General features: G+C 40.9%; 1 protein-coding gene across 1 annotated transcript in view; it reads left to right on the top strand.

Moving 5' to 3' along the window:
- Window positions 1–19280, top strand: part of ADGRA1 (adhesion G protein-coupled receptor A1) — a 314546-nt gene that overhangs the window by 30502 nt on the left and 264764 nt on the right. The window contains exon 2 of the mRNA XM_081863153.1: window positions 7736–7807. Coding sequence (XP_081719279.1) covers window positions 7736–7807 — 72 coding nt within the window. The remainder of the gene's footprint in view (window positions 1–7735; window positions 7808–19280) is intronic.

The following is a 19280-nucleotide window of genomic DNA, read 5'->3' as shown; positions in this document are numbered from 1 at the left end:
AGTTTTTAAGAAGTGCAACAAAACTATGCACTTGCAAGGATGTGTAGAGCAGCAGATGGCAGAAAACAGAAAAGTATATCAAACATTTTCCTGCTTACATCTCCCCCCGACTCCACTTTGAAACAAACCCTTTTCCTATTTGCCGCACAAAAGCAAGAATAGCAAGAGGACTAGGAAAGTGTTGCCAAGGTGCCCCTGCCTGCCACCTTCTCAAAGATACAGCGAAGGAGAATCCATGGAGATATTAACATTTAAGTAATTTAACTCTCTACAGGTGGGCCCTGGGATATTCTTACCAACTGAAATCTTTAGATCCTGGGCTGCTAGCAAAAGCCTTTGCTTGGAATGACAGAAAGAGAATGCAAAGTGAAATGCAAGGCTGCTTCCAGACAAGTTGCTTCTAGTGTGAATAATCACTGCTCTTCCCCTGAAAGCTACATCTGGATTTGCAATTTGTTTTTTTCCTGTCTGCTGTCAATGATATTTGCCCTGTTTCTGTATGTATGTTCGGACCGTTATGTTTTATCTACATCAGTGTGAGTTCAGGGCTGATGTGGGTGGGGAAGGGAAAGGCCCAGTTCATCTGGATGGCTTTTTGAAGCTCAGCACACATTCCCAGTTGTACCTATGGGAGCTTTGGGCTTAATAGCTCCCTCGCTGTATTTGCCTCAGAACTGCAGCTGGGAATGGAAGGCGTTAAATTCCTTTCCCCTGAATGTTTTAATACTGATAAATCCCTCAATTCCTGCTATTGATTTTTTTAAATGATGTTGTTGCTTATTATTATTAACATTTAATAATAATAATAATAATTGTAATAATATAATAATATTCACCTTTCACCAGCAGGTCCCAGTTTAAAATTCAGAATTAAAAATAAATTAGTCACAAGAAGAGCAATTTCACATCTCAGGTAATGGTGCATCTTCAGCATTTGCCAAAAGTCGTATAGTGAAAAAGCCAGAAGGAATTCCACAATTTAGGGGCTGCCACAGAGAATGTCCTTTTCTGGACTGTGGCCCCTTCTACTGGAGGTGGAACTGCCCAGGAAGGTCCATAGGGAAGGAGGCGTTTCCCCCCCAGCTATTTGGGGCCTAATGGTGTATTTAGCATCATGTGTTGTTTGGTCCTATGGATCCAGAGGAATGAGAGAACCAACGTTGTCAAGGTGTCTTGGGCCTATGATGCTCCTGAACATGCCTGCAGAACTGTTCTGGGACAACAATGCAAGTTCTAGATATTGTGGGAGGAATTCAGCATCATGTCATTATGATTGTTCAATCAGGACTGAGCATTTCTGCTTGCCATGCAGAATGAGCTCCCCTGTGATGGCCTGGGATTCGGACTTGGAGGCTGAACCTGAGGAATCCCAGCCTGCACTGGAGTTCTCACCTTCAGAACCAGCTGAGCCAGGGCTGGGGCTTGAGCCTGAAGGGTCCTAATCCTGTGCTGGATCTTCAGGTACAGGCATCAGCTGAGTCTGCTCTGGCTCCTGAGGTGATGGAGGACCCATTTGCTGCAGGTGCTCCACTCTCAGCCCCGTCAGGGGAAGCTGAGGTAACCCTCTAGCCTCTCCTGAGCTGCAGAGGTTTAGGGCAGAGAGGCGGAGGGAACTAAGTTCCCGCAGGAGGAGTGCTTGCCTCCGGGCCAGGAGAGGCGAGTCACCTGTGGACTGGGGCCGCCCTATGCCTCGGGGCAGATAAAAGCCAGCCAGCCCCAGTCCGCGGGAGCAACATTGTTGGTAGCCTGTTCCTGCCTGCACCCTGTCCTGCTCCCCTGCCAGAGTTCTTGACCTCACCCGACTCCCTGCCTTGGACCCAGCTTCAGCTTTGATGGACAGCCTCCATACTGCACCCTTGACCTTGGACTGGGCTCGGACCTCAACGCACGGTTAACCCTTGGGACCAGCACATCCCCTCTCCTTTCCCTCACCAGGCTGTTCTGGGAGTTCTCCTGACTCCACCCCACCCAGACTGATTTTGGGGGGTGCAGGGGGAAAACAGTGCAGTTGTTTAGTTGAATCTGGCTCCTGGTGGACACGTTGCTGCTGCTATCACTGCTGCCTAATGAAGACCACAGCAGAATTCCATCTTGCTGCCACCATCACCTAGTAAACTTCAGTAGAATGGGGAAGCAGGCATGACAGTGGAAAGGCCCAGCGTGGAGCTAAAGACCGCTTACAGTTTCTCAGGAACTGGGGAGGGGGGGGGCAAGAGTCCTCACCCGGCTGACTGCGGGGCTCTTCTGGGATATCACACCAAAATGCAAGTCCGAACTGGCCAGTCGTTACCCAGACTAGTGGCTGGGTTTTTGGAGACCTACCTGAGGGAGCCAGTCTCCACTTAGGTCCTCCACTGTGGCTTAAATTCTGACTGTGCTGTGAGTGGGCAGTGTAGTAACAGACTCTTGTGTTTCATGCGGCAGACTAACATCCCTCTGAAAATGTCTACTAAATGTAGGTTAATGTGATCAAGTACATCAGATACTCATTTTGAGCAGCAAGCAGTTTCTTCTGCTGTTGCTGTCCCCCCCGAAATATATTCCTGCACTTAATACTTACTCTCTTTTTGCACCTCATATTTTCTTTCCAGTGCATGTAAAGGGTAAAATATACCAAATATTCATATATTTATTCTCCTGGTCTTTGAAACTTCAGCTGTGTTCAGGACATCTTCATATTCACATCAAAATCATGTTGATGTATTTTATTTGCTACTGGTTTTTTGCTTTGTTAGTAAATACTGTCCCAACCTATCGTAGCATTAAAACTGTTCAAATGAATTATACATGCCATGTTGGCACGTATGTTGCTTGGAAGAAATCTCTTTTAAAAATTTAAGATCTTTTACTTTTACACAGTAGCACGCATTGTAAATGTTCCCATTCTTCCTTTTCTCTTGAGATGAATAATTTAAAATATATATGTAGTTTTTTAGAAAAACCATTTCTTGTGTAGGGAGCAAGTCATTTTAGAACATTCTCTGTTCAAGTTACAATATCCCACTTTATAACTTGATTGCATTAGCCTGTTGACAACAATACTATCATAGCTAAAGATCATTAGTAGAACTTTTTAATATCATTGTGCATCTTTGCTAATGCTATTCTTTTTAAGACAATGTAATTCAGCAAAATCACTTATCTACCTTTTATGATAAGCTATTAGGTAATGAGTAGGTTTGAGAAGTTAAGTACTAAAGAGCTGTGTGTTTATGGAAAGTGAACAAAAGAGGCAAGCAGATGTGGGTGAGTTATTTAGCACAGCCTTGTAAGTAAGCCTATAAAAATTACTGCCCTCTTAAAATTTTTGGTGTACTACTAGAGCTGCAACAGGAGGGATAAGAAGTTCCTATTGCCTTGCAAGACACCTTCTGGAGAAGAAACCCTACAAATGTAGAGAGGAGTCCATAAGGCTGTTGAATGGCATCTTGCATGCCTCCTTCCAGCAACTCCTGCAGCAAACCTGGTGGCAAATGTATTGCTTTGCTTTGCTTTGCTTTGCTTTGCTTTGCTTTGCTTTGCTTTGCTTTGCTTTGCTTTGCTTTGCTTTGCTTTGCTTTGCTTTGCTTTGCTTTGCTTTCCTTTCCTTTCCTTTCCTTTCCTTTCCTTTCCTTTCCTTTCCTTTGCTTTCCTTTCCTTTGCTTTGCTTTGCTTTGCTTTGCTTTGCTTTGCTTTGCTTTGCTTTGCTTTGGACCACATCGACGAGGCCGAGGGAGGGGGGGGGGGCAGTTCTTGTCACCTGGGCAGCCCTGGCTTGTATTCCAGGATACTGTACACTGAGAGGAGGAAACCTCTTATTCAGGGAACAAATTTAGTCCACCTGTCCTCTTTATCTGAATCTTGGGAATTTCCCCAAGGCTACAACCCACCACTGGCCTTGCTTCACCTATGCCTTTAGCATTCTTGTATGACTGGAATGTGTCCTTGAACTCTGATAATGGCTTTTATCTGCCCAGAGGGTGAACAGAGAGTGGTGTGTGTATAAACTACTCTACAGTGCAAAAGTAAAAATTATATTTATTACGCTGCCAACTCTTTCCTCTGGTTCCACCCATCATTGCCACATGCCCCTCAGAATGTTACCCAGAAGAGGAATCTATCCTCAGGTTGGAAGAGCTTTCCCCACCTCAGTGATGTTTTGAGATAGAGGGTTGTTCCTGGTAAAATCTGGAAAATTGAATAGGACAGCTGGAGATAAATGGTGGCAGAGTGTGTTGGGTTGGCGTTGGGAAGAACCAAAGAAAGAATTTGGGCAAAGTTTGATGGAAGAAATAGGAAAGTCAGAGGAGATTTGTGACAACCCTGGCAACTGTTTCTGATGACTGAAGTCTGGCTTTCTCAAGCCAGCGTTTTGTTACAGGACATAGCAGAAGCTCTATGGAGTCAAAGTTGAGTCAGACCTAATTTGTGCATTTGAGGGGAGAAGGGTTGCCACAGAAAACAAAACCACAAGTCCGCATGCCAAATCACTTGTGAGAAGTCCTTGCTGATGAGGTTCCAATGACTGAAATCATACCAGCACATGCCATGCAAAAACAGGGCTTGCTCTTGTATGGTTGGAACTGTTCCAGTCTTGTAGGAATTTATTTTATGTATATAACTGCCTTAACAGAGTTAGGTTTCAAGCTGCAACCCACCTACCCTTTTTGCAGGCAAGAACTAGGTCTTATTGTCCTCAGTGAAGAGTATGGGTTTGCCTCTGTGCAAGGAAAAGAAACCAATTGTTGTAACTTGCTTGGCCTTGCCACTCCCGTGAAAGGCTTGTCTGTAAAATATTGTTAGCTTGTGTTTTACACCAAGCCAGGACTGAAAAGTAGAATATTTGCACCACAGATATTTTTTAAAATCCTATAGTTACAATGCTGAAAACATTTTCCAATTATAATTTTAATTGGAAATATGTATGTGTATTTTGTGACATGGGGATGACCAAGAATGGGTCTCCATGCCCAGATAAATGTGTCTTCCCCTGGTCCCATCATACATACTGGAGCTATTGCTATGGAGTACAGAACAAATGTTCTCAAACAAGCTTGACGTGTGTGATGTAAGCGTCATGGAGGAATGAGTTTGTGTTAATACATTGCTATTTTGCCTTTCCCCTAAGGAGCTCAAGGTTGTGTGCATGATTTTATCTTTACAACAGCCCAGTGAGATAGGTTAGGCTGAGAGACAATGACTAAGCCAAGTTACCTGGTAAGTGTGAGAAATCTAGCTCCAGTTCTCCGCAATCTAGCCAGTACACTACACTGCTGTTGGTTTGCATCTGTTTCTCTGACTCTTACCTAACTTTATGATAAATAAAAACCATACACAAGACCATTAGAAGCACCTGTGTTCATATTCTTTATTCCTGAATATTTGAAGTTGGGGGAGATACAACTCAAAATTATTCTAATGTAGACTCTGGAAAGTATGTTCTCATTGTTCCAAATAAGTCTATTAACTTTTCTTATGTCTTTGCATAAAAGATGGGGAGGCTGCTATTTGTTTTAACATTATTAAAGTTTAATTGTAATTTAAGAAGCATAAAAATAATTTACAATTTTCCGTGATGATTTCAGATTTTGTCTCCATTTCAGAGACAGCATCAGTCAGAAAGAAGCATATGACCCCCATTAAATGGAAAAGTGGATAAAAAAAGAATGCTGTTCTTTCAGTCACAAAGAACTTTTAAAAAAGGATCTTTTAGCTGCTTTTGTGTGGAAAAATGTACCAAGGTTAACAGATTCATTTTAATCTGGAGAGTTTTGACCTTTGATCAGACATCTGTCATGTAGCTTGGTTTTGGCCTTCATTAAAAAATTCCATCTATAGCCAGTTAGTCTATAGCATCCCTCAATTTAGGCCTCATACCCTTTTTATTATTCCGTTGCTATTCTCCTCACTCTTCCCCAACTGAAGGAGTCATTGTAGAAATGGAGAAAAACCAAGAATATTGGAGTACAAATTATTATTATTAAATTAAATTTGTATACTGCCCTATACCCATATGTCTCAGGGCAGTTCCCAAAACAAAGTTACAATATATGAAGCACAAAATACATAATAAAAGCCAAACCACAAAATGCATAATAAAAACAATAAAAACAATTAACAATACTAATGTATACACACGAATAAACAATACACTCCTTGACAAAAGACCCTAAACAGTACTCCCGCCCCCAAATACAAAAATCCGAATGAACATTTAACAACTACTTTAAACAACCGCACCCTCCAAAGAAAACAGCACCCACCCAAGTTAATACCCCACCCGTTAAAACAAATGAATCATCAAGATTTCAGGGTGGTATACAATAATAAAATCCTGCGCATAGCGACTTAAAATATCATAAAATACATTATGCATTAAGATTCAAACTGGTATCTCTAGAACTCTGAAGTCTCATATAAGCTTTTTTGCCTCAGTTCCCCCAAAGGCCTAAAACTGCACTGCAAATGTAATAGAGCTATTTGAAATATGATAGCAGGGCCAGCCCACCCATGAGATGGGGTGGAGCCTTGGGCGCCCTGCCCACTCCACCACTGACATAGAAGTAGTGCCTGCATCAGTGCCGATTTCCAGATAGATCTCACTGGAACCCGTCCTTACTTCACTCTACCGCCAAGCAGCTAGGTAAGGGATGCTTCTGCAGGGATGCTGTGGTGGTCGGGGCAGCCCTTCCCATTTCACCTCAAGCGGCAAAACACGATACGCTGGTCCTGTATGGTAGACAATGTTCCAGTACACCCATTATTCTGTTCTGTTTCCCATCCAATATTCACAGGGCAGTAAGACAATTCTCTGACATGTTGATAATTCATAGTCTCCGTTTCTACCTCATTCATTCATTAAATCTATCTGATAAGTCATTTTAGTTTGACCTCTGCGTGCCATACAAGGGGTTGTTTCTGTCTAACCTGTTGATACACAAGCAAAGCTATGTGAGTGCTTCTGTGGCAATTTTTTTAGGCACTATTTTTTGTTTGGCAGCATTCTGGTAGCAGTTGAGAGCTGGGGGCTGAGGGTCATGAATATTCTGGCACATCTCGAAAAGCGCCTTCTGATGATGGTGCTTCGAAATGGTGTGAATTGACTGCTGCGGCACAGCAAGAGATGAAATGTTGCTAAGGCAGTGGGGTTTCCTCAGCAGCTGAGACTTTCCTCTTTTCCTGATGGGCAAGAGTTGAGAATTTTGTGTGTGTGCTGAACCACTACAAACATCTTGCCCATATTCTCATGTCGCCTCTACTGAAACTGATTCCATAGGATGAGGCCAATCAATTTCTGACCCTGTGCAAGAATTCCCAGTATGCATTCTGTACAAAGGGAAAATCGTATTTAATCTTGGTGTACCCAGCCATGCCGTGCCAGTAACCACAACGGAGAAGGCTTGTAATAACAGTCTCAGTAGGGGGTTTGCTTCAGTTTTCTTAACTGGATGGGCAACTGTTTCTTTTACTGTTGTGCATTCTGAAAACACACAATTTTATTCTGACTTTCATCACGAGCGGCAGCACATTTTATTTGCTGACTGCTTGGTTATTAAACAGGAGTATGCTGAATTGTTTATTATTCTATATGTTCATCTTGGTCTTGTTTGCAGCTTTAAGGGAAAATGCAAATGGAGCAGAGAAGACTGTGATTAGTGTTTTACATAACTGTCACTTACTGTAATTACATGTTTTTAATCAGTAAAATTGCTTCCATGTTCTATTAACAAAATTCTTTCCTTTGACTCCCTTTCAGAATTCTGAGTAACAACAAGATCTTGTGGTTAAAGAACAACTCTTTCATTGGACTGAGATTCTTGGAGAGACTGTGAGTAGCTGTTCAGTTCTCCCTGTAACTCCCCCCCCCCCAACCCCGAAACCTGTTTCTTGTAATCATTTGAAATGTTTAAATAAATATGCAGAACAACTCAGAAGCTCTGCAGTGTGTACAAGATTAGGGTTTCTGGGTCAGACTTTCAGAGCAATACACATAAAGAAGATGAAAACTGCACTAAAGCAGTTGTGTCAATTTGGAACAAAAATAAATGAAAAGGAGGAAATGTGCATTTGCATAACCTGTTGGAATGAAGGTTGACAAATAAAAGATTTCGCTCCAGGTTATATGCTGCATGGTTAGATTAACTCTTGAGTTCCCAGTCTACTGTCTTAGCCAGCCTCCCTCAACCTGGTTCTCTCCAACACCCATTATCCTTGACTGCTGACCATGCTGGCTGAGGCTGATGGGAGTCATAGCCCAAAATATCTGGATCAGAGTACGTAACTGTGGTTTTGGCTTTCTGAATAAATGGACCAGGCTGTGCCTAGTAGTAATAAATGACCAAGGCAGACAACTGATAGCCTCTATGGTTCCCCCTCCCTGTTGTGTTGTTATATGTTTGGCTTATTCTGAAAAATCCAAGGAGACAACCATAGGTTATGAGAAACACAGAACTGGGTGGAAAACATAATCCTTGTATCAAGTTCCTTCCCCCACCTCTTCACCTTGTACTGCAATTTACCTCATATCCTCAAGACATCATCACATTGACAGAACCTTCAGATTTCTGCCAGCGCAACCAATGGTGTGGAATACATAAAGGAAAGCAGTTTATAACAGGAGGAAGATACTATGAGTTACAGAATGAGTTCTTCTCATTCTCCTGCAGAGACGTCTGCTGAAAAACAATTCTGATGGGATTAATCATTCATCCTGTAAGGTTACAAGTATAATATAAATATAATTCATACAATTATATTGTATGAATCTAAAAACGGTTCCTGTAGTTCCAAGCTAAAGATACTTTACATGGACTTTCCAAAAATCATCCTTGTAGTTGAACTTTTGGCCCCCCAAAAGGGAAAAGAAAACATCCAGGATATGTGCTATCCCAGAGAAGAAATTAAGATCCCATATTTGCATGTTCTGCAAATATGGGCTTCAGGGCTTCAGTATAACATGTCTGTCTGTTTGCCTATAAAATAGTTAAGCATCCCAAATTTCAAACAAAATACTTTCAGAAAACATGACTGCTCTGACTAGCTAACAAACTTAGGCATCTAGAGATCTATTTAGAGAATTACATTCTACTTTAGATTCAGAGGTTGTTGCAGTAGTTGAGGAAGCCCCTTTTAATCACAGAAATCAGGTGCAATACTGATATGTATGTCTAATTTGAAGTTACAATCAGGTATAAATTGTAGTTACGAAAGTAGAGACTTTCATATATTAGACGATTGTGGAACCTCAGGCCAATGAGTTGAACGCAGTTTCCTGAGCCTCTCTATTTAACCCTCCGGTTTTTGTCTAGAACACCTTTTCTCAGCCAAATGCCTTAGTAGCTCTGCTTTATGTCCTCCTATAGAGTCGCCCCCCCCCCCAAGGTTGGACATGTATTTGAACTGTGTGGCAATGCCTACTGCTTGTCTAGATGGGTTTGTGTGGATCCAACTATTTGGTCTCTTTCAAGAGTAACTGGATTTGTCTGGCCACCAGATGCTCAAGCAACTTCCCTAAAAAGGATATAATGGCAACTAGCCCAAGCCCCAGGGTTCAGCACTTAGTAGCAACTTTGCCCTCTGGACATTTCTGACAGATATGCCAATACTCCCACCTCCAATAAGCTGCCTGGTGGCTCCAAGTAAATTATCTGTATCTTACCATCCTGGCCCAAGCTCCTTGTTATTATGAGATCTAACACTTTTTCCATCCAATTTGAAAGACTGGGAAAATGGCAGCAGACTGACAATGCTCACTAAAAAAATTACTTCTGATCCTCAAAAATGGCTCTCCCATCTCTTCTCCTTACTGTTATCTTGACTCATGCCATATTTCATCAGGGTCACTGCAAATTAAATGTGGGAAATCATTTCACTATATTTTAAGAGGTGAAAGTCTAGTAAGATTAATTGAACTACGCAGTAGTGCTAGACATTATTGATGACACCATTTCAGCACATTATGTTAAAGGAATAATATCAGTAAGGATAATGAGCGCAGTGTATCTAATAGAAATCTAACATAAAACGAATTGATGGCAACAGCCAAGTATTAAAAGGGCAACTGTGACTCATGTGACTGTGATTAGGGCCATAACTAGAAGCAGGTCTGATTTCATTAATCTAAGCATTTCTAAACTATGGGGCAGGGCTATCAGCTGGAGCACTGATTTCCACCTTCACTAAATTTGGAAGGAGAAAAAGGAAGGAAAAGGAGAGAGGAATAAGTGCAGCAATCATTTCCAAGGTTTTCATTTCTCTCTCCCCAAGATTTTCTGAGATGTCAGAGATGGCCACAGCTAATGATGAAATATTAAACGGGGCTGATTTGCACTAAAGGGAGAGTACTTGAATGTGTTCAAGGGAACATGTATGCTTTTATGTTGAGATTCTAATGTATTGTCAGGAAGAACTTTCTTCCCACTAAATTGGATGGTGATCATTCCTCCCGTCCCTTTTTCCTGTGCTGAATGGCAAAGCTTGCTTACATAAGGCACTTGAGTTTAATTTTCTGAATTTTGGGGGATCCAGGAGAAAAGCAAAATGAAGTGTTTGACATTCCAAGGGATGTCAAAAGTACTTGTGATCCTGTGAACAATGTAATGCATTTTAAATTTCATTAATGCAATCTATTGGCCATTTGCCGCTGTAAGCCATGGCTAATTACTTAATGAGAATATGCAGATGGGTCCAACTTTCCTCCCCTTGTGCAAACAGGAGTGTAAAACTAAAACCAGTGGTTCAGTGTTGTTTCCAAATCAGGGCTTATGGCTTATTTTGCTTCAAACAAACATTCTCTGGTTCGCCAGAAGCGGCTTAGTCATGCTGGCCACATGACCCGGAAGCTGTATGCCAGCTCCCTCGGCCAATAAAGCGAGATGAGCACCGCAACCCCAGAGTCGGCCATGACTGGACCTAATGGTCAAGGGTCCCTTTACCTTTACCAACCTCAATGTGGGAACCAGCCTACTGTTTCTGCTTTAATAAATGGGTCTCATATTTCTGCCATTTATAGTTCTTTTCTTTTTTTAACTGGGTAGGAGAAATGTTACAGTGCTGTTGTAACAAACAGGAAAACTACATAGCCGTCAAGAAGTATGTGTTTCTGTATGTGTGTAAATACACACACACATGCACATGGTGCACCATGGTGCTAGGAAGTCTTCACTCACCTGGTTTGCACAACATGCTAAGCCAAACCTTATCATCCTTGCCTTAGTGAGACTGTGGTTTCCCAAAGCAACTGCTGTACACCTCTCCAGTCTATTTTCCTGCCATGTCAAGCCTAAGTTTGCCTTAGTGTGTTATTCGAACTGGGGCTTGTGGGTCTCTCCTCACTAACCACGAGCTTGTAACCAAGTTTTGTTCTTGGTTATAGCTTGTGGTTTTTTGGGAGAGAGCTTTGTTCTTGGTTATAGCTTGTGGTTTTTTGGGAGAGAGCTTAACCACCAAAACCACTCCTGTTAAAATGCTGAGCTAAACTTTGGCTTAGCTCAGGTGGTGCAACAGCAAAAAGGACTGGGGAGAAGGAAAACCTCCCTCTGCAGGATCCCGCATGCTTGTGCTGTTTCACTAAGCCAAGGTTGGCTTAGCATGTCATGTGAGCCACTGTCGTCTAATGACATTAACTATTCATTGTGAAGCCTTTGGTCATCGAATGCTTCTTGCCTTCCGAATTTCTTTTTCCATTTTTCTGCTTCTCTCATGCTCATCTGAGATTCTGAGGTTTGTTTGTTATACTTAGGGGCTTAACCTCTGGTTATCATTGATCTTTCTTTAATAATGCCCATTATTCCAGTCAATATTAAACTCTACCATGTCAAAATAGTTATACTGCACTTCAAACCACATGCAGCTTTATTATTTTCCAAGGTATCTGCAACCTGTATAGTCCATTTCATATGAGAAATATGTAGTCTTTGATACATTTCATCTGTAAATTTTGTTAAGAAATTTATAAACATTAGCATTAACCCTTGGGTGGGAGATGAGGGAAGTGGTGATATTTATTTGATGCGCTCATGCTCATGTAGTATTTTTTCTCCTTTTCTTTTCTTTTTTGATGGTGGGGTCAGGTGAAGAGTCATTGCCCAGTCTATTAGAAAGTAGGTTCTGTACCTTCCCCACCCTTGGGTGATAGCTTGCTATTGCAGATATATCCCCCACCCCTGACCAAGTGCCAGACAAGGGGGAATACTTGGTATGAATGTTTTATTTAGGGGGAGTGTTTGTATTTGTGTACTGTTGCTGCTTGTATGCGAGTATTTGTCCAGGTTTGTCTGGGTCTCATTGTGTAGACATGTGTGGGGGTTGCTGGTTGAGAATGCGAGACTGAGTTATGGGAGCGCTTGCAGTGTGGGCAGTGTGATATGAGGGTGTGTGAGAATGCTGAAGTTAAATATATTGGTTTAGAGTATTTGATGTAAGTTTGTTGATTGTGTAAGTGTGTGCCTGAGTGGAACTGAATGCAATGTATTACTAGCTGTAGTTCAATTAAGTTGTGTGTACAGGCGCTGGGAATTTAATTGGTTTATTTAATTGCATGATGGATTGGCATATGGTGGTTGGGAAGAGGAAGTTGTTTTCCTTTTGCCAAATTGTCAGTCCAGTTATTTAAAAATGTGGAATGTGCGCTTTGTGGCAGATTTTCATTTGTTACATTTGGTTTCCTGGTGTTTCGAAGATAAATAATTGTATCCTGCAAACTGGAGATGCAATACACTTCTGGAAAGAAACAAACTTATGTGTGTGCTGTATACAAAAAAAAAAATCATCCCTAACCGTGGACAGTATTGGATAGTTTCCAGAATATGCAGATGAAAGTAGCCCTGCTTCTTTAATTTTTAAAAGAAAACCATGGTTACTTTGAATATGATCAGAATTATAAAATGTGTACATTAAATGGAAGGTAAATAATATTCCATTGCCTTTTGTCTTTTGTTATGTCACATAATCAAGGCTGATTAATCTTTATGCCTTGTCATTCTGCTTCCTAGAACTTGTATGCACCTCAACTTCTCTTTTCATTTGTAGACCTTCAGTCATGTTTTATTCTTCTCAGCTATCACTATGTCTTCAAGACTGACTCTTCTCTGAATTAGTCAGCCTTGTCTGCCATGTACCTGTCCCCGCCAATCCAGTCTCTTTGTTTATCTTACCATGTCCTTCTGCCAGCTTTCTCACAGATGAATCAAACTGCTATTGCAGAGAGACATATTCTGTCATTATTAGTATGCTTTTGGAACTATATTCCTTAGTACTGGCATGACAATACATATTACATGTAATGCAAAAAAGTGGGTGCCAGTCCAGTATATCCCTCAGGTGCCCTAGTTTGAGTTTTTACCATTTTACTTCACAATCTATAAAATATAAAATAATTTATATTGTTAAGAAAAAGTTTGAGTTTTTGTAAACAAAAAAAAAAAGACACATGAGCTTCACAGATGACAATCTGTACAGTGCTTCACTGAACTTCATTTGGATGTCCACTCTATTTAATTATGCTTTATATTTGTAATTGTGCAAAGCAAAAAAAGAACAAAAATATTTTTGGAATAATGTCATAAGAAGGAAAACAAATATTTAAGGTACAAGCTCCAAACGTGATGCATTTTATACTATGTAACAAGCTAAATTTAAGAGGTTCTTTTTAGGTGCATGTGTGCTACTCAGAAGAGTTCCCATTGAGTTCAATGGGATTTACTCCCAGTTATATGATTGCAGCTTAACTTTTGCTTATATTTCTCCCTACCTCTTTTATTTAATGAACAGATTTCACACCAGCCATTATCATAATACATTTTAAAGAAATGAAGTTGCCTGTATTTACAAAAATGTTCAGAGCTTGTCATGTTAAAGACCAACAAATCTTTGTTCTGGGCCTCCAGAATTCTACAACAAAACATTAAAAAACCTACAACTCATTGAAAAGCCTTTAAAACTGAAAGGCTCATCTACCACACAGTTATATGAAAAGGCAAGTAGATTTTTCTTGCACAATGCGGATAATGCACAAGTATTATGCTATCATTTTCTGCTGCGTTTTCAAGCAGAGTTCATGCCAAGTTCACAGACTATGTAAAAGGGGTTTGTTAACTGGGGCTGCCATTCAATAGAATTGATCCTCTCTCAAGGTCAATGCAACATTATGGCCTTCCCTGAAAATATCTGAGTTCTGAGTTTTTTAGAATCCATTGAGTTCATTGCCATCAACATGTTTACAACATGTTTCAAAACCAAAGCTAACGATAGATCACACTGATGTCTGCCTTAATGAGAATGTTTAACTGATAATGCTTTTTATTTACTAGTATAATCATTCAAATTACCATAGGTTCTTTGTTCTGTCAACCATTTAGTGAGCTTATCATCTCTCATTTGTGGAAATGTCTCTTGAGTTCTGTAGCTTCCTATTGCATGCATTTTATTTCCCTTTCCAGGCATTGAAGGCCCTAGTTAGATGGCTGCGACAATCTCTTTATGCTTGAGTAGAAGCAGCGCTCAGCGCTGTTAACAGGAAGGAAAAAGCCCTTCAGCTTATTTGTGCCTATTGACCACTTGGCCTATCACACATTGGCTGCTCCAGATTCACTCACTTTTCTTATGTTGTCAAATCAAATGCATGCATCCCAGAGCACAGAGGGGAAATTCCTCTTAAGGTAGCTGCTCAGATCTGTGGTTCCAATAGGAATATATTATGTATTGAAAGGGGAATGCTAGATGAAGAAAAGGGAATGGGATGGACCAGGGCTGAATTTATTAGCAGTTTATGGAAAAGAAGAGAATAGGAAGTTGTGTGAAGAAAATGCTTCAAGAATTTTTTAGTGCAAGGCTATATGGATATCTTTCCAAATGCATTATTTGCATTCAGGTCTGAATGGCTAATAAGTTTAAATGCTTGCAAATTTAGCAACAGAGGGGGTGACTGAGAAATGATAAGACATTTTAAATGCACCAGGTAACGAGATTGGCTTATACAGCGGTACCTTGGTTTAAGAACAGCCCTGTTTACGAACTATTCTGTTTACGAGCTCCGCAGAACCGGAAGTAGTGTCCTGGTTTGCAAACTTTACCTCGGTCTAAGAACGGAAGCTGAACAGTGGAAGGGCTCCGGTGGTGGGAGGCCTCATTAGGGAACGTGTGCCTCGGTTTAAGAATGGTTTCAGTTTAAGAACAGACTTCCGGAATGGATTAAGTTCGTAAACCGAGGTACCACTGTACTGAGAATTAATGTTGTTTCTTTAGTACTGTTCCCAAATGAAGCAACTTAAGCTATCATTGAAGCTGTATGGAAGAATATGATGGATGAAAAAGCCTTCATGTAGAATAATATCTTGAAAGAGGAAGCATTGAATTCATGTACTGAAGTTTGGTGTGTGCCAATTCTAGCATTGCTTAGTGTGATTAAGAAGTGTGGATAATAATGTAATAAATAAGGTATTTGTACACTAGCCAGTTAGTGAGCCTATATCTGCATAGACCTAAAGTCCCACATTTTAATTTGTGTGAAGGCTTTCTAGACAGTTTCTACATATGGTGTGTTCCAATCCTGTTTTCATGCATAGTTTATATGTCAATAGGAAATAGTGCCAGAAGTGGTGCATGCACAACAGCCTAGCACATTGGTGTAGTATAGGGAGATATGCCCATGCCTCACTTGTTTAGTTTTTTACCTTCTAGGGAATCATCAACACTCTTAAATTGCTTTTCATACCTATGGTTGTGGATGCTTTCATGTTTTCCTTAAATGCAACATGCATTTGAACAAATTAATAATGTCAGGAGGTAACTGGAAGGCCCATATGGAAGTTTTTATAGCAGATTGGATGACATCAAATGAAAAGAAACCTATTAAACACAAAATGGGATTCTCCAAAGCCTGGAGGGTGGAGGTTTGTATGGTTGACATTTTAGTTTAGGAGATGTTTGGACATAATACGAAACAAGTTTGGAAGGCAATTGAGGCTTCTAGGCCAAAGTTAAATATAGACAAAAATTGTTTCTGTGTTAAACATGGCATAGCTCTTGGGGCATGAGATTGATCCAAGAGAAAGAGAGCAAGCTTAGGAAAAGTCAAAGTTGTACCTGAAATGCCACTGCCTAATGTAATACAAGGCAGTATATAGATTATTTTGAAGGCAGATGATACCATACTACAACTATAACTTTTTCTTTAAAAGTGAAGTAAGATTTAAAATATTCTTAACTGCATCCTCTAGAAGGCACTCAATTTGAGTGGACTCTAAGCATTTATGCCCTGTTTTATTTAAGAGTGACAGATCCTAAAAATGGAATGTTTTCTCCATTAGTGTTGTTAAAGATGCATCCAGATTTGTGACTTTAATAACTCTACCTAAAGGTCACCATGCATATGATCCAATTGATCTGGTGATGACCTTGCTGTCCTAGACATTTACATGATTACACAAATACAAGGGATTAACATGTTACAAATGTCATTTCTGCGATCCAATATTATGAATGGATATTAACACACATTTGTGGGAGTTTTTTTGTGACAATCGACAGAAGATTTTTTTAAATGGAAAAAAATAGGTGTAATATTTGCTAAGCAAATGAAAACTAATTTGGGGAAGTGACAATTTAATTTTCCAGAAGATAAATTATTTGTAGAAAGGTTTCTGGACATGAGTTAGTGAACATGTAAATGTTCAGTGTTTCTGAAACATGATTTATATATTTTAAAAACTAGGTATTGGGATAACTTGTGACTTATCCCTAGGTAACTGTATCATAAAGGGAACAGTAGTTCAACCCTGGAAGATCTCTAAGCAAGCTGAAAGCCCACAGATTAGATGTGTCTTTTTACAGTTCTGTCTAAAGTAATAGGGAGGAATGCATTAGGTGAATATGATGATACTACAGATCTTTTATAGGGTTAAATCTCCATACTTGGTCTCAGGTGAAATTATTTGGTAGACCCCCAACTTCATTCCCTTCACCATGTCTTATAAATGATGAAGGAAGTTAAGAGACCACATGCATTGGACCTTGCTGTCCTAGATGGAAAGACTCTCCAATCATCAGACATGTGCGCTGTGTAATATGGAATGAATTGATAAATGAGGACAGCACTAACGGATTGAGGGAAGATTTAATGGCATGCATTCATTTCAAATTCTGAGAAGCAAATGAATGAAGGAAAATAGAAATTCATGAAGTTCATGTGCATATAAAGATCAGTTTTGCTTTGGTAACCAGCCAGCAACCCTGTGGGTTTTTATTTACAGAGAACTGGCTAATTACCCAGTAAACCACAGATATTCCAAAATATTAATGCTTCAGAGGTTTTTTCTTGATAGCATTTTTTTTTAATCTAACATTTTTGACACTGCTTTGCTTCTGTTGCTACATTACAACCATACATTTTGTCATGGCCACATGTGGCCACCTCTCTCCCCCTGCTTTCCAATACTGTGATTGCTGGTTTTGCATCTTACTGCATGGGAGCAAGAGAGTTTGTACCTAACGGGAAGCCGTAGCTCAATGGTGAAGTTTGTGCCTTTCAGTGAAGAAGGTCCTGGCCCAGAATAGCGATCTTGCAGTTCATATACCATATTCAAATTGTAGGTGTGGCCATAGGGGGAGTGGGTGGAACAATGTGTGTCACTTTGTATAGCATGCTATATTTCAGTGACACAAAAACCAGATGTTTATGCACCTACTTTCCTCCCATCTGATCCATGCAAGTACAAAGCATTTTCACAGTCGAAGGACACATTTCAGCCAGGCTAAAGCACCCAAGGAGCGTGTGGAGCAGGGTCATTGAGGGATGTGGGTTGGGAAGAGGGGGATGTAGACTGAGGAGTGTGCATTTGGGAGAGTCCCATGGGCCAAATAGGGAGGACCGCTGACCTGATAGAGGTACATACAACTAGATAAGAGAAAGGAGATTATCTTCTTGCAACACTAGAACTCAGGGTTACCCCATGAAATTCATTGTCAGTATATTCAGGACAAGGCAAAGCTTACTGAACTTCCTTTGACAAACTTTGGGGATCGTCACTGGTTTGGATGGCTTTAGAAAACCATGAAAGATGGGTGTATCAGTAGTTATTAGCCAGGACAGCTAACTGAAACAGTCATGTGGAGATAAGTCGTTGTACAGCTTAGCTAGAGCGGATCTAAAGAGAGGTATCCGTGTAGCAAAGGAGGCGTATAGACAGCGGCTGGAGAATCATCTACAAAGCAACAACACCAGGCAGGTGTGGCAAGGCGTACAAGAATTAACAGGGTATAAATCCAAGGATTCCCTGGCAGACGAGGGAGGGGCATCCCTCGCAGAGGATCTGAATGCCTTTTTTGCCCGTTTTGAAGTAACATCTGCAGCAACACCTGCTGAGGCTTTACCACCACCACCACCACCACTCCCTGTGAAGGCTTTGCCACCATCACCACCATCGTCATCATCAGTACAAAGGAATGTGGTAGTCTCTGTGGAAAAAGAAGAGATGAGGAAGGTGCTGAAGGGAATCAACCCAAGGAAGGCCACAGGGCCAGATGGGGTAGCTGGAAGGGTACTGAGAGACTGTGCAGATCAACTAGCAGGAGTTTTCACTGGGATTTTAAATCGATCCCTAGCCCAGGCTATTGTTCCATCCTGCCTAAAGTCCTCTACTATCGTTCCAATAGCAAAAAAATCTAACCCGGAAGATCTGAATGACTTTCGTCCAGTAGCACTCACACCTATAATCATGAAGTGCTTTGAAAAGCTGGTACGAAATTATGTCATTGCCTGTTTACCAGAGGGACTGGACACATTCCAATTTGCTTATAAAATGAAAAGATCGACAGAGGACGCTGTGGCGATTGCCCTCCATGCCGTTCTTGCACATTTGGAGCAGCGGGGGGGTTATGCCAGACTGCTTTTTTTAGATTTCAGCTCGGCATTTAATACCATTCTACCACAACGTCTGGTGTCTAAACTGGAAGATCTGGGGCTCCCGTTATCACTTTGTGGGTGGATATTGGACTTTCTGTCAGACCGCACCCAGAGGGTTCGGTTGGGCCCTTATACCTCTAATACACTTAAGACTAACACAGGAACACCACAGGGATGCGTACTTAGTCCGCTCCTTTATATTCTCTACACGTACGATTGTGTCGCTGCTCACCCTAGTAATAGGGTTGTCAAATTTGCAGATGACACAACCGTGATTGGGCTCATCTCTGAAAGGGAGGGTGAAACGGACTATAGAGATGAGGTGGAGCGGCTGACAGAGTGGTGCAGAGCTAACAACTTGCTCATAAATACAAGGAAGACAAAGGAGCTTGTGGTGGAC

The sequence above is a fragment of the Podarcis erhardii genome (genome assembly GCF_964252035.2).
Source record: "Podarcis erhardii genome assembly, chromosome: 5".
NCBI classification, from domain to species: domain Eukaryota; kingdom Metazoa; phylum Chordata; class Lepidosauria; order Squamata; family Lacertidae; genus Podarcis; species Podarcis erhardii.
This window is presented reverse-complemented; position numbering and strand designations above follow the sequence as displayed.